General features: G+C 37.2%; 1 protein-coding gene across 1 annotated transcript; it reads right to left on the bottom strand.

Annotated features, from left to right (window-relative positions):
• Positions 1–1609: 1609 nt before the first annotated feature.
• Positions 1610–13594, bottom strand: LOC149380741 (Metallopeptidase M24 family protein). The gene is made up of 13 exons (XM_089601541.1): positions 13199–13594; positions 8119–8244; positions 7347–7466; positions 6905–7180; positions 6625–6797; positions 5947–6195; positions 5653–5804; positions 5010–5200; positions 4824–4932; positions 4593–4747; positions 4356–4448; positions 4034–4114; positions 1610–2013 (listed from the first exon to the last, which is right to left on the bottom strand). The coding sequence occupies exons 1-13, from the start codon at positions 13487–13489 to the stop codon at positions 1942–1944; spliced, it is 2088 nt and encodes a 695-aa protein (XP_089457667.1). The 5' UTR covers positions 13490–13594; the 3' UTR covers positions 1610–1941.
• Between the last annotated feature and the right edge of the window lie 2103 nt (positions 13595–15697).

Raw genomic sequence — 15697 nt, 5'->3', positions numbered from 1 at the left:
GAATTTTAAACAACGCTAATGGGCTTATTTATTAAAAATAGGGAAAATTGCCAAAACTAGGACTAAATTAAGGTCAATTTCTATTTTCCTATTTTTTTCAAAAATTTACCAAACTAGGACCGGTCAAACAAAAGTCAAATGAGAGATACACAAAATTCTACCTATTATACCATCATACTAATTACCAACTTACAATCTTCCCCAATAAAATCTCTTATTTTTTCTCTTTCTTTTTATTTTCCCGCTCAGCCCGTCGAAAAAAAGAAATTTTTTTTTTTTACTAGTCCTAGTTTGGTAAATTTTTGAAAAAAGTAGGAAAATGGAAATGTGTCTTGATTTAGTCATAGTTAAGGAAATGTCCCAAATATATAAAGTGTGATTATAATTCTTTTTAATCGGTTCTTGGGCTTAAGCCCCCTCGGGTTATATTGTAGTTTCGTCTTGTCTATACTCCAGCTAAAACTCTCAAATTTAACTCTTAAAAATATATATTACATATTAACTCTTAATCTTTAATAGGATTAAAAATTGTTATATTGCCATATATAATAATAAAACATACATAACATAAAGTTACATGTAAATAATAAAATATACATGAAAGCATAAAATTACTCACAAATAATAAATTATTATTTCTAGGTCTTGAATATTAGCCGGTTCTAATTTTTCTTAGAATAGTTTTATTTTGTGTGTTTGAGTATTAATGTAATTTTATGTTGTTATTTTAGGTGCTAATATGTTTTATATTGTAATCTTCTTGTTTTGGTTTGTCTTGATTTCAATTTGAATATTGATAGCATGGGTGTTATATTTTTTTATTCATCCACTAGTAAATTTATCAATTTATTAAATTAAAAAGGATCTAGTTAAAATATATTTATCTTTATGTACTAAAAATATGATATTTTACTAAATTTTGAAAATGTGGTCAATTTTTAACAGCTTACAAATAAAGACAAAAATAATAGAGCAAAAGTTTTAACGGCCGTAATAGTGCAACCTCAAATTTGATGATGCATTGTAGCACACCTTCAGAATGACTGTTCGAGGGCCATAAACCCTTAAAACGAGGGTTTAAAAGCTACTATGGGAGATGCTCTCTCTTCTATCTACCTCGTTCTATCTTTCTTTCAAGTCCAAAAATATAATCATCACATTCAAAATCTAGTTTTGAATATAAAGTTGATTCTTTGTGTGCGTTCAAATATCTTTGACGCTTATTGAAAAACACTATAAAGCTAGAGTCCCATTGAAATTCATACAAATAAAATATCGGAACTGTCGGAAAATATCATTCATGTCCCATAAGTTCTAGTCAAATGCTATCTTCATAATCCGTGTTTTTAAATATTTTGCAACCATGCCGTTGGTTATCTATTATAATATTTTTGTGACATTTTTTAATAAAATTTACTGCGGGCCTGTTGGGTAAAATAAAAACTTTGGTTAAATTTTTTTTTAAAAAAAGCGAATCTAATATTCGAATATTATTAGTGCACATTTAAAAGTGTATTTGTATCATACTCACGTCTAAATGGCACCAGAGAAACCCATTTGAAATATTTACCAGGATTGGAAACGGTTTGTATATTCTGACATCGGATAAAATTGAATTATCAACTGTAATTTCTTTTGCCAAAACGGATATTTGATCATCAAATACTTATAAAAACAAACAAATAAGAAAATGGCTTGATCGTTTTCTTCCTATATAATCCACTGAGCTTGGTGATCCTTAAATTGTAGTGCTAGACATCCTTTGTGGTTCGTAGGTAGTTTCATAGCATTACATAGCATGGAAGACTTGCAACTTTTTTATTATTTCACCAACATTCTGTACACGCCACATTTTCCTTTTTCTTCTTGTGTCTAATTCGATTGATAGCGTTTTTCACATAAAAGTACGAAAGAATGAAAACATTAGAGATGAGAAAAGTCTCACTGCTTGATGAGAGGCCTTGTGTTGTCCCAGAGCCACTGACAGGCAGAACCATCTAGCAGTGGCGAGACCTGGTAGAATTAAAATTTTAACTTAAATTTCAAGAAAAAAAATAAAAATAAAAAAGTATGAATGTCTAAGTCAATGTACACATTACGTTGCACGCCTTATTTTGTACTATGATTAACTGGTACAATAACTTAATTTTTTTTAATGCTTTTACTGAGACATTTTTCTGATCTTATTCTTATTTAAAGGTTGTGAATCTTATGACAAGCAAGCCATACCGAAAATGAACGTCAGTTTCTAGCCGCTTAATAGAAGGGATATTAAAATAATAGCCAAGGTTTGAGTTATATTAAGCAATTAGCCAAAAAAAATTAATATGCCTAAAATACCCTTAAATCTGCGATGTTGATTGCGTCCAGAGAACCTTGTCCCATTTCTTGGAATAGAGTTCGGAAGTGACGATCAATTTTGTGGGTTTTAGTTTGGGTTGAGCTTAGTGGAGGATCGATTTCTCCATCCTCGCCGTGAGCTTCAAGATTCGCATCACCAGGCTTCGTTCTTTAAGCTCAAACCCTCTCATTTGACCATCGAACCAGCTTCTCCGAGACTCTTCTCCGATTTTGCAGAAGAGGTGGCATTTACGGCACTCGAACGCAGGCCATGACGGTGACGATCGCCGCAGCGTCCATGGAAAAGGACGGCGAGAGAATCTTCAAACGATGCTGATTTAGGATTTTTTAAGTAACAAGTTAGGGTTTGTGGAGCAATTTTTTTTTCCAGAGGATATGTTGGGAACGGGATTGCAGCTGGGACGCAGTGAAGATCGGTTCTACAGTCCGGCCAAAGCTCGCTGCGCCGCCGACCAACTCCGGCGGGCTCAGAGCGTCGCGTCTTCGAGCCACCAGCAGCGGCAACAGCAATCCTCTTCCTCCGCCGCTAAGCTAGTCTCTGACCTCGCCGGCTCGCTGGAATCGGCGGCGCCGATGAGCAATCTCCAGCGGTTCTTGCATTCCGTCACGCCGTCCGTACCGGCTCAGCTACTACCTAAGGTCTCATAGATTTAGCTATACATTGCTCGAGTCGTTGATTTTTCATTTATTCAATAAATATTTATTTATTTATTTAGATTTTTGTGGTGATCTTATCAGACGACGATGAAGTCTAGGAGACCTTCGGATTCGGAATTGTGCAGGCTGTACTTTGTTCTTGGTAAATATTATTTACTATCGAACGGCGATTTGTAAATATTATTTACTATCAAGGTTATGATTTGGACAAATTGGAACGAGCCGACGAGTATGTGTAACATTACTGCAGTTATTTTTCATTTTGCACGTTTTACTATGAAAGATGAAGAAAAGAGATCACACTATAAACGACATTGACTTTCTCGCTTCAAGATGTTGGTTTTTTCAAATGGTAAATATTATTTACTATCGAACGGCGATTTGTAAATATTATTTACTATCGAACGGCGATTTGTAAATATTATTTACCGATATGTAAATAATATTTACTTATCATTTTTATGAATAATCTAACCCAAAATCGTTCGGAGATGACGTCTAGGGTTCAGTTAATAATATTTACTTACAATTTAATGGTTAATCTAACACAAAATTGAGCGGGGATGAGGTCTAGGGTTTCAGTTTGGGTGTTTTATGAGATCGCAAAGAATTGTTAATAATATTAATTAACCAATTTACTTCGTCGGCGCCGGAAGTGGAGAGATTGAAGGATTTGAAATTACCAGAGACTGAAGGTTGAGATACTCACCATTTTTTCTTCGTCGGCTTCGGAAGTGGAGATATCGTCGGTTTCGTGTTCGCGAATGAGGGTAAAAGAAATTCGTTTGGCGGAGGTTTGTTTCGAATGAGGGAATTGTGTTTTGCGCTCTATTATTTGAACTAAGGGTAATATAGGAATATTAAATTGTTTGGTAGTGGATTGGGCTACTTACTTAAATTTTGTGATAGTTTGGCTATAATTTTAATAGAGGGGGTCAATTTGGGCTAGATACCTAGCCGCCCCTTTAATTAATCAGTCAAGAAAAAAATAGAAAACTGATTGAACCATATTTACCTTTTCCCAAACTTGTGAATGGTAATCATTAAGCCACGTGGTCTCCTCCGCAGACAGCAAAGATAAATCAATCATTTTTGCCTGGTGAATCAATCAAATGACGGTCCATAAGAAGAAAAATAAAATGAAGAATCAGAAAAACTAGTCCAAACGGAATCAAATAAAAAGCTCTGCGCACAGGTAAAAGTTCAGTTGCTAAGTTACTATAACGAAAAAAAAAAAAAAAAAAAAAATTGGACCTCTCAAACTAGCTTATCAAGATGCAGTTACGGAAAACAAAGCGCACACACACTACTAAATGACAGTAATGGCCAATTCATACCTGAATTGGGAAAAATGTGAGCTTTTCGAAACCCAGATAGTCTATTCCTCCAAATCGAGTAGGAGTGTTTGCCTCTTTAACAGAAAGAAGATTCTGAGGGCAGATAAAAGAGAGTAGATCACTCACTCGGACAGGTAGTATTACTTCTAAAATCAAACAAACTTTGAGCAAAGCGAAAAAAATATGAGCAAGTTTGGTATACAGAGACATTTCCCAGATGCCGGGGTGGATAAATACCTCAATACGAATGCCAAAAGAGTGATCTTCATAGTATCCAGGCTCATTGCTCACAATCATGCCTTTCTGCAATGGGGTCATATTTCCATATCGAAAGCTGATGCTTTGAGGGCCTTCGTGAACATTTAACGCAGCTCCCACGCCATGCCCAGTTCCTGACAATTACTGAACATTAAAATCGAAAACCGTAGCAGTGACGCCAAAAAAAATAGAAAATGAGTTCTGAAATACCATGTCGGTAATCGAGCCCTATCTTCCAGAGAGACGATCGAGCAAATGCATCCAAGACAAAACCTGGGGTATTTTCAGGGAACACAGCCTGGTCAAGCGCTATATGACCCTGAAATTAAAATTACCTTAATTAAAATTTGAAGATCATGCATCTTTTTATCGAGTTTAAAGTAGACACCACACTACCTGCAAAACACGTGTATAGCATTCCTTCTCCCACGCTTTAGGTTCACTAAAATGCGCAGTCCTAGTTATGTCTGTTGTACCATCAACATATTGAGCTCCACTATCTAATAGGAATACTTTGTTTTTGTCCACAACACTACAGCTCTCTGGTTCTGCTCTGTAGTGTATGATCGCACCATTTGCACCAGACCCTGAAGATAATCCAAATAGTGACAAGGTCGTAGCGCATGAGAAACACTGAAATAGCTCATGTTTTTCTTTATAAAATTTAAATTACAAGAAAACTAGCAGTCTATAACAGAGGATCAAATAACCACTCAATTTCTTTCTTTAGAGACCCATAATGCAACACCGACTTCAATTCTATCATACAAACTACAACTAATCCAAGCTCAATTAATTCAAGATTCTTGATTCCTTTCCAGCCACACGAAACGTAACACTCGTATCACAGCTGACCATCAAATAACTATTCTTCTACAGAAACTACTGTTTGCCAAAATCTTAGCTTGACCTTGAGATCATCAATTGTGTATATAGGGTATGAGAGAAATGTAACAATATAAAAAAGGAAAAAAAAAAACGAATTTACCATTCAATTCCAAAACAAAATGTATCGGCACAAAAATGATACGAGGCATACCACTAATCGTATCAAAGCTTGTATCGATAAAACCACTCTGCCTCGAACGAAACTCAAGAAGCTTCTCTGCAGCTTCTACCTCGGTTATTTTCACACCATTCTGGATTTCATCTTCCAACCAAGCCCAAAACTGTGCTAGAGCCGCTGCATCCCTGGAATCAGATATCAAAGTCTCATATTCTCTAGACTTCTAAGATATACTCCATTTCCGGATTAAGCAAATTGCTTTCACATTTTTTTCCCCATACATGAATCCAAAAGAACAAAAGCTTCATTGGAATAACCATCTTATACCTCAGATGACAATTACGCATTCCCTCTAACTCGGCGGTATTTTTAATTGCCTTTGCCAATGAGATAGGGGACACTTTGTAAATTCCAGCTGGAGCGCTCGACCAACCATTGAGGCTGTCATTGTTTTGAGACTTGTTTTTGTCTTCAATGAATTTGTACTGTGTTTCACAGGCAGCAGTGTAGGATTTGACAATAGCAGCATTAACAGAAGATCTATCGAGCCAAAGCCGAACCCCTTGTGCTGCCAAACTGAAAGTGAATAAGAGTCTAAGACACATGATGAGATTATTTACCCTATGCAAAGAGCCGGTTTATGAATGTCTGATTTCTGTATTCGGCTACTTGAGCTCTCATAAATCCTATTTATTTCCTGTCATTTTTTTAATATGAATAAATAAATCCTATTTATCACATTCTGTGCTGATGTTTCGTTATGCTTTACGGTGAAATGAGTTGACTATTGCTAAGACTGTTAAAGTTAAAAATCTGAAATGAAATTACCCAAGTAAAGCCAGTGATTTTGTGTGAATTTGGAACTACATAGATATAACAATTTACAAGGAGATAGGCAAATAACTAAACTTACTGAATGAAATTTTGTGGACGGGAATATAATATTTCCAAAAGTAGAGGCATTCGTAACGCTTTTAAATAGACAAATATACATCTCAAGATTACCTTTCTACTGCTGACAGAATGGAATCGTACGGCTTTAACTCAATTCCGGCACTCTTCAAGTGTTCCATCACATCCATAGGGACTTTAGAACTATCCATAAATAGCGTTGCTTTATCAAGCTCCACAATCAAATACGCATACATAACAGGAGAATGAGGGACATCACTTCCTCTCTGGAATAATAAAAATATGATGACCCATTATGAGTAAACACAATAAAATACGAGAGCACTGATATTATTCAAGAACTTAAGCTATGTCATAAGAGGGAAATAAATACCAAGTTCAACAACCAAGCAATCTCATCAAGCATTGATATAACAATCGCAGATGAGCCGGCCTCTGCGAGTTCCGATCTCAGAGTTACAAGTTTTGATGCAACGTCTAATCCAGCATATTTCAAGTCGTGCACTCGAATCGGGCTGTTTGGAGGCTCCGGTCTCGAGTCTTTCCATATCTCATCAACCAGGTTTATATCGTACAAGAAAACCAACTCCTGATTCTTCTTAGCGATGGCCTCCCTGAGTTCCTCTGCAGCATCGGCGGAGAAGAGAAACTGCTCCCTTCACAACATTAAATACACATTGCATCACCGGAAAAAGAAAATGACAAAAATATATGAGGATGTCTTTTTGTAGCTAATTATGTTCAATGGAGTGAAAAAAAGAAAAGAAAAAAGAACAATGTGTTCTGACACGGATTACGAGCAAGGTATTACTCACGGGGTCAATACCAACTCTCCCTCCGGAAGGCAAAACATCATTAAGCCACTCGATCGTACTAGGAACTCCGAGATTACCAGCGCGCATCAGAACCCAACTTGAACTCAGCTGCTTCTCGGCCTGATTACAATACATAGAAACGAAACTCAATAATCTCTATATGCCAAACACTACAAAATAAAAAGGGTCCATTGGCTTATCTAGCCACATGAAATGTTATAATTTTGAAATAGCCAACGTTTCGTTAATTTTTTGTAAATAGCCACATAAATCTATTTACGCTATAAAAATAACAAAAAATGCAGAGTAAATTTCTAGTAAATATGGTTATTTACGAAATATTTCCAACAGTTTTTGGCTATTTACAAAAAATTTACAAAACGTTGGCTAAAACACAAACACTTATGTTTATGTGGCTTGTATCGCTAAATTTTTGAAATAAAAACTACACGAAAGAAAATGTCACAAAATTATTTTCTTTTGATTAAGGTTTAGTCCCTAGGTAAGTCCCCCGCCTGACGCCAAAATGCTTGGGGAACCGGAAACACTATCAATTGCTAGGTGGGACCTTCAAGGAGGCTTGAAGCCATGTCTTGGAGGTAATCCAATGACCCGACGAGACGACTAGATGAACACCCCATTGGCAAATGCCGTTGCATTCTTGATAACATAAAGCTCTTCATAATGAGCCAGGGAAAAAAGGGAAGGAAAACAATAGACATATTACGATGACAATGAAACTGAAATCTCTCAAGATAGAGAAATGGCAAACCTGAAGAAAATAGCGTCCGTCGGTCCAGAGAGCGGCTTTATCCTTTGTCACAACAGCAGTTCCGGCGCTTCCAGTGAAGCCAGATATATAGGCTCTCCTCATGTAGCATTCAGCTATAAACTCACTCTGGAATACCAAAATGTACATTATTGTTGGAATAGAAGAGGTCCAATAGGTTTTCCTCTGGGCCAAGCCCATTTCGCAAGCCCACACAACAACAACACACATAAAAGGAGACAACCCTAGACAGAGGATTCAATTCAGCAGAAAATACAGATCTACACTCTCTCTCTACGCGGCTCTCTCTCTCTCACCAAATACCTTGCAGCCTCTCGCTGTTCTTCTTGGTTTTGATATACACTCGGTTCTTGGCTCTCATTACTGTAACCCGGTGTGTTCTGTTCGAGTGTGGTCGCTGTGATCTAGTGGAGAAATCTCCAACTCGGGACTCTTGATTGAGTCAAGAAAAGAACTAGGGTTTCGGATCGGTTTGGGGGTTTTTCGCGTGTATTGTTTCAGCGGTACTTTGTTGGTTGTAATCGGTGGTTGTGTGCTTGTAAAGACTTCTGTGATTAGTGAATCGAGCTTATCCTCTGAGCTCAACGTGGAGTAGGCATTTGGACGCCGAACCACGATAATCCTTGGTGTTCTCTTTACTTTTATGCACATTTATGTTCATTGGTTCAATCATCTGCATAGGTTGTTAGTTTGGTTAATTTCAGTCTTTATTTGGTTCTTTATTAAAATCTTGAACCGGAAATAATTAGGGCTGTTAATTGTGTGTGAGCGTTGCTGTGTTGTTCCTGTTTTGCCATCCAAAAATACTTCAGTCACGCTGTTAAAATCCCAACAGTGGTATCAGAGCTTCGTTTTGCGATCTCAGTGACTCGGTATCTTTGGATCTGGTAGACTAGGGTTTCTGTTCTTTGTTGTCTTGTTCGAACAATCACGGATCGGTTTGAGTTTCTGGTCCGTGATTCGGTTCGAGGTGGAGGAAACCCTAGATTGAGAGTTCTTGTGTTCTTGTTGTTGTTTAGAGATACCAGTCGAGTTTCTGGTTATCTCATCTGTACAGCCCAACATTATCTTTCACAAATATCTCTGTTAGTTTCTTTATTTTGAAAGAATTTGATACTGTTGTGCTGTGTTTACTCTTCTTGCGTACAGGTTTGAGAAACTGAAAGGATATTCAAAGTCTTTTGGATCTGGACTGAGACGGACTGCATTTCGAGTTTATTGTGGTCCTTCGGTGATCTAATTTGTAGCTGTTGAATATCTGTTTGTTTTTCCTTTTTATTTGTTTCTCTGTGTACGAAGTAATATCTTTCGGTGTGTGAGAGTCCAGTCGAGTTTTCTGGGTCTCTCAAATCAACAGCCCAACATTTTTTGTTTTCAGAATTGTTTTTCAATAATTTTTCTGAAGAATTTTGATACTGTTGTTGTTGTGTTGTGTTCTGTTGGCAGGTGATACGTGAGAAGGAAACTGAAATTCTGTGAGACTGTGAATAACTTCAAGAACGGAGGACATTTCATAACAAAGGGGGTTTATTGTTGTGATATATAAATCCCGGGGTTATTCTGTGTTGTGCCTCTGTTTAAAGCTTTCTTGGTTGTTATTAGTGTTTGTCTCTGGTTGTACATCTTTAATTGTTGTACTGTTTCAGTTGCTATTTTTCTCTGTTAATCTGCGTATCAGTTCTGTTCGTGTGTCGTTTTGTTACTCAGTTTGTTTTTCCTGAGTGTTGTCTTTTAAAGCTTTGTTGTTGAATCTTGATATTAATAATATAAGTGATCTGTTTCTCTTACTGTCAATATTTACCGATCTGTTTAAATCTTTTGTTTAGTGCCTGTTACTTTTCTGAAGTTTTTATAGATCTGTTTTGACTGCTGTTTGATCTTTATATTGGTCAATAATATTCAAGATCACTTTCTCGGTTGTGTTACAAGTCTGAAACCACAAGTTTGTCCATAGCTTGTTGTGTTTCAGTTTGTAATCTTGTTTATAATCTTTGTGCAAGTTACTTCTTTTATAAGTTTCTTGTACTCTAAGATTTTTCACTTCTTTTCATCTTTTCTTTTGTCAAGGTACAATGTCTTCGACACGTCTTGATGTGGCAGTGTTCGATGGCAAGAGCGACTTTGATATATGGAAGAAGAAGATGAAAGTTCTCCTTTCTCACTACAAAGCGCATTGGGCTCTAGAGAAAGAAGAGGAGAAGTGGCCGGAAGCATTAAAGGCAAAGAAATTGGAGGTCGATGAACAAGCGTACAACTTGCTGTTCATGAACCTCTCCGACACGGTTATCAGAAAGGTCGATGGTGCTGATACGGCACTCAAGTTGTGGGTAAAACTCGAGTCGATATATTCTAACAAATCTGCCCCTAGTCTTGCTTTTCTGAAAGGTTCTTTGTTCTCTTGGAAAATGGATTCTAAAAAATCCATTGATGAGAACATTGATGAATTTCTGAAAATCACTTTATTATTGAAAGGGACAGATCAAGCTTTAGATGAAACCAGCATGTCTGATTATTTTGAACTCTATTCCTGAATCTTTTCAAGTTGTTAAGGACATATTTCAGTACTCTACCTCTTTGCCTAGTTTTGATCAGATTTGTTCTGCCCTCAAAACTAGGGAACTTGAGCTAAAGAATCAGAATAGGTATAGTTCTGGATCTGGTTTATATGTGAATAATAAGACTGCGAGTAGTACTAACAAATCTTCGAAGAAAAAGAAGATGTTTGATTTTGATACAGGTGAACGAGAACCAAGGAAGTGTTACCATTGTGGTAAGGCAGGACATGTAAAGAAGAATTGCTATGCTTGGAAGAAGTCGAAGGGGAGCGAGACTAACGAGACGAACGTGGCTACCGCGGGTGTAGCGGACATTGAGACTAGTGAGGTCTTGAACGTGAGTCGTATTTCTCGCCACGATCAGTGGATCCTCGACTCGGGCTGCGATTTCCACATGTGTCCGAATAAGGAGTGGTTTGAAGATTTCCAAGAAGTTGTAGAGGATGATGTCTACTTGGGAGATGACCGTCCTTGTGAAGTCCTTGGTGTCGGTTCCGTGAAGTTCGTATTGGAAAGTGGTAAGCGGGTCACTTTGACTCGGGTGAGGTACATTCCTAGTCTTAAGAGGAATTTGATTTCTCTTGGTGTGTTAGATGATCTAGGATGTGTATATGAAGTGTCTAGTGGAAAGATGAATGTGTTTAGGAATGGGAACCTTGTTTTGAGTGGTACTAAGTTTTCGAACTTGTATGTTTTGGATGGTTCTCTTGATTCCGCTTCTAGATACACTTGTCTTGTAGATACTAACCATGCAGCGAAAACAAATCGGCAAGAGAGCCGTGGAGTGCTTTATGCCGTGATCGACAATGGCGTCGAGATTAAGGTGGAGCCACCGAAGGAATTCATGGCTGTCCCGATTGAGGTGGAGCCTCAAGAAATTGCTGAAAATCCGGAGAACGATGTCTTAGAGCTTTCTCAAGACCTCGGCTCAAATCTGATCGTTGACTTGGAGCGTGATGCTTGCGGTGGTCAAACGGACAGAATTGATCTAGGAGTTCCGGCGGACGAGCGAGTGTTCCGAGACGGAGAAATAGAGGCTACAAGTGCTTCGGTAAAACTTCTTTCATCCGCTCTCATCTTTACCGCTCTTCTTCCCGAGCCAAAGGTGGTCGTAGAACCACGTAAGGGTAAGAAGAGATTTTTCCATGACATGTTGGAGGATCTCAGGGTCATGGGTAAACCCAAAAAGGTTATTGGTTTGCAAGGGTCAAGGAGTATCGTTCTAATCATTTTAGCCTATTGTGAATTGTTGAAATTTGTTGATTTCAAGTTTCGTTTCATTTCGAATATGCTTGCTATTGATATGATTAAATTGTTTCAGGTTCCTTGGGAAGCAAACTATGGGAGTGATGAATCCGAAAGAGCGACGGACGTCGAGTTTAACTTCGGTTTAAACTCGTGGCACGTCGAGTAATTATCGGACCGGGATGAGAGCAATGACGAGGATAAGTGAAGTTCACTAAATCAGAGGTCGGAATGGGTCGGTGTTGGACCTAGGTGGAGATTGTTGGAATAGAAGAGGTCCAATAGGTTTTCCTCTGGGCCAAGCCCATTTCGCAAGCCCACACAACAACAACACACATAAAAGGAGACAACCCTAGACAGAGGATTCAATTCAGCAGAAAATACAGATCTACACTCTCTCTCTACGCGGCTCTCTCTCTCTCACCAAATACCTTGCAGCCTCTCGCTGTTCTTCTTGGTTTTGATATACACTCGGTTCTTGGCTCTCATTACTGTAACCCGGTGTGTTCTGTTCGAGTGTGGTCGCTGTGATCTAGTGGAGAAATCTCCAACTCGGGACTCTTGATTGAGTCAAGAAAAGAACTAGGGTTTCGGATCGGTTTGGGGGTTTTTCGCGTGTATTGTTTCAGCGGTACTTTGTTGGTTGTAATCGGTGGTTGTGTGCTTGTAAAGACTTCTGTGATTAGTGAATCGAGCTTATCCTCTGAGCTCAACGTGGAGTAGGCATTTGGACGCCGAACCACGATAATCCTTGGTGTTCTCTTTACTTTTATGCACATTTATGTTCATTGGTTCAATCATCTGCATAGGTTGTTAGTTTGGTTAATTTCAGTCTTTATTTGGTTCTTTATTAAAATCTTGAACCGGAAATAATTAGGGCTGTTAATTGTGTGTGAGCGTTGCTGTGTTGTTCCTGTTTTGCCATCCAAAAATACTTCAGTCACGCTGTTAAAATCCCAACAATTATAAAATTGAAATGAAAACCAAAAATATAAGGTATCTTTTTATTCATTACTTAAGTTAAAACTAGGTATTGACATGTATCGGTCACAACTATTTCTATGATCCATTTGCTCATCCAAGTAAGTTCAAAGAAAATCGAAAAAATGGTCCCAACAAGTTGAAAACTCTCAAAGAAAAAAAAAAAAAAAAGAATCATAATTTGCTCTAAACTCGGCTCTGTGTAGCCGCACTGAATTCAATTAAACGGAAGAGAAATATGTGTGTACATATATATATAGATATAGAAAAGAGCGATGAACCTGATGAGCATCCTGGGAAGGAATGATATAGGCGTCGATAGCAATTCCGGGTTTAGAGAATAGCTGTCTGAGAGCACGAAGCTTATCGTCAGAGTCAGAAGCAGCTTGTTTCTTTCGGAGCTCCGACGAGGTTTTAACAGAGAACGAAGAAGAAGACGAAGTGATTGTGAATTTTCGAGGAAGCGAAAGAGGGTTGGAGTTGTATTTGTTGAAGAAATTAGGGAAGGAGGCAGAGAGTCTAGAGACAAAGGTGAAAGGTCTTGTGCCCTGCCATGGAAGAAGCGATTGCATAGTGATGAGTGCCAGAATTCCTGGAGAGAGAAACCACAACAAAATGTAGAGAGAGAGAGAGAGAGAGATTAGGAGTGTGTGACTGTCGTGAGGGACGAAGAAGAAATGAGTTCAACACTTCTATTGTTGAATTAATAGCTCTCTACTAATTGCGTTTTTTTTTCCTCTAAATTTTTTAAAGGTGTTTTTTTTTTCCGAGCAGGGCACTGTCGATCAGGATTATTACATGATATATTAACAGTGCAAAGCGCAGGTGGCACTATCGGCCAAAATTACATACTTATTAGAATAAATCCTAGAGGGCATGCATTTTTGCATCCCATGGGAGTTTGAACCCATGACCTCTCCGTCAAGGTGAGTGTGAGATTACCGCTAAATCAAACTAGCTACCACTCCTATTTTTTAAAGGGGTTAACGAAGAGTATTCTACTAATCGCGTTGAGTGTACCAATATCATAGTAAACTCACATATTATCGGATGCCATTAATTTTTTTACTTTTTTTTTACAAATATTTTTAATCATATATGTTCATCCAATCCGTTTTTTAATCTTTCAAAAATGTCAGTACTGTTAATGTACTATTTTAATATGGTAAAATGTATAAATTTATGAGTAAATTAAGACACGTCAAATTTATTAATGGCTAAATAACCATTGTTTTAACCAAATAAGTCATTTGATTTATGTGACAACAATATTAGCGTTTCAAAATTACAGTGTTAGCCTTTTCTTTGTTTTACACTTCTAATTAAAAAAAAAAAATTATTTAATTTTTAATAGGATTTCTAAGAAGTAGTTATTAATAGTATTCTTAATAGGATTAACACACGCTTTCATATTTTGAATCTCTCTGTGTAACCTATATTTAAATTTAGTGTTGTTTCATGAAATGAAATGAGAAAAGATTCATAAAACTGTCACATTTACTATTTTAACCTCATATACCCTATAATAAATATTAGGTTAGACCAACTCCACCCGATTACACTATTTTTTACTCTATTTTTCAGTACATGTCACATCAAATACTACATCATCTCCAATCGAATTCTATTTTTTACACTAAATTGAAATATTAATTTTATATTCAACTGTCTCTTATTTATGTGGAATTTGTTATAGCTAGCCAAGTTTGCTATTCTTATTGAGAGACTAGCCAAATTTCATTTTATTAAACAAATAGCTCATATTTTTTGCTCAGATCATAATGCCCTCGCTTCCTTCACGAATCAGTTAATTAATTAACGTACTTGAGTGAATTAGGTTAATTAATTAACTGATTCGTGAAGGATTTGAAATTCACAAAAAAATTACAAAAATAAGAACTTAAGTCAATTGATATTCAAAGCATTCAATTAATTAACCTGATTCCTAATTCAATCATTTAGTAAATTAACTTTACTCACAAAAAATCCAGACTTTAGCTAATATTCAACCAATAAGGTAATTAATTAACCTAACTCAACAGTCAGTTAATTAAATTAACTGATTCATAAATTTACAGTGAATCAACAAAATCGGCGAATCCTCTTCTTCTTCTCCACCACCAGCGAACCCGAGCCACAATTTAAAACAGAAAACCCTAGAAAATCTCTAATCATCGTCGGACACTGTATCGGAGACTCGATCGCTGCGTGAAACGCGAGGCGGTTGAGGCGGAAAATCTACCGGCATCGTCGTTTGAGTCGGTGGAGGCGGCGAGTCGACCGTCACCGTCGTTTGCGGCGGCGGAGGCGACAGAATCTTCTGAGTCGCGTTCGACGTGGCCGGCGCCTCCGATGGAGCCTTCGGAGGCTGCGGAGACGTGTCGTTCGCCGGCGGAGAGATAGTCGGAGAAGTAGACGACATCGTGAGAGAGAGAGAGAGAGAGTGAGTGAAGTTGGGTTGGGTGAGTGGGATTTCAATGGTAATTTAGGTAGCGTACAAAATATGGGCTGCTCCCTTAATTAAATGAAACTTTAGCTATTCTCTTAATATTAGTAGGTTGATTGAGTTAGTTAGCAAAATAGCCCCTTATTTATTTCTATACATTTATATTCATTTAATATCTTTCAATTATACCACTTATTCATTATTTAATAATAAAATATTACTCCATAAAATAATTCAAAATACAAATTAACACAAACTAAACTTAATATTTATTAAACAAAAATACAATACAAAATAAATAACATAAAATAAAATAATAATAAAAAAGTACAAT

Source organism: Urtica dioica, chromosome 11 (genome assembly GCF_054948205.1).
Source record: "Urtica dioica subsp. dioica isolate 48M chromosome 11, U.dioica_male_clone48M_v1_H2, whole genome shotgun sequence".
Lineage (NCBI taxonomy): Eukaryota > Viridiplantae > Streptophyta > Magnoliopsida > Rosales > Urticaceae > Urtica > Urtica dioica.
This window is presented reverse-complemented; position numbering and strand designations above follow the sequence as displayed.

Excerpts from the sequence above, each read along its gene's own strand:
- LOC149380741 (XM_089601541.1), bottom strand. The coding sequence starts at position 13,489 with ATGCAATCGCTTCTTCCATGGCAGGGCACAAGACCTTTCACCTTTGTC. Across the intron at positions 6,196-6,624 it reads ATTCTGTCAGCAGTAGAAAG|TTTGGCAGCACAAGGGGTTC; the intron begins GTAATCTTGAGA and ends ATTCACTTTCAG. Across the intron at positions 4,748-4,823 it reads AGGGCTCGATTACCGACATG|GAACTGGGCATGGCGTGGGA; the intron begins GTATTTCAGAAC and ends AGTAATTGTCAG.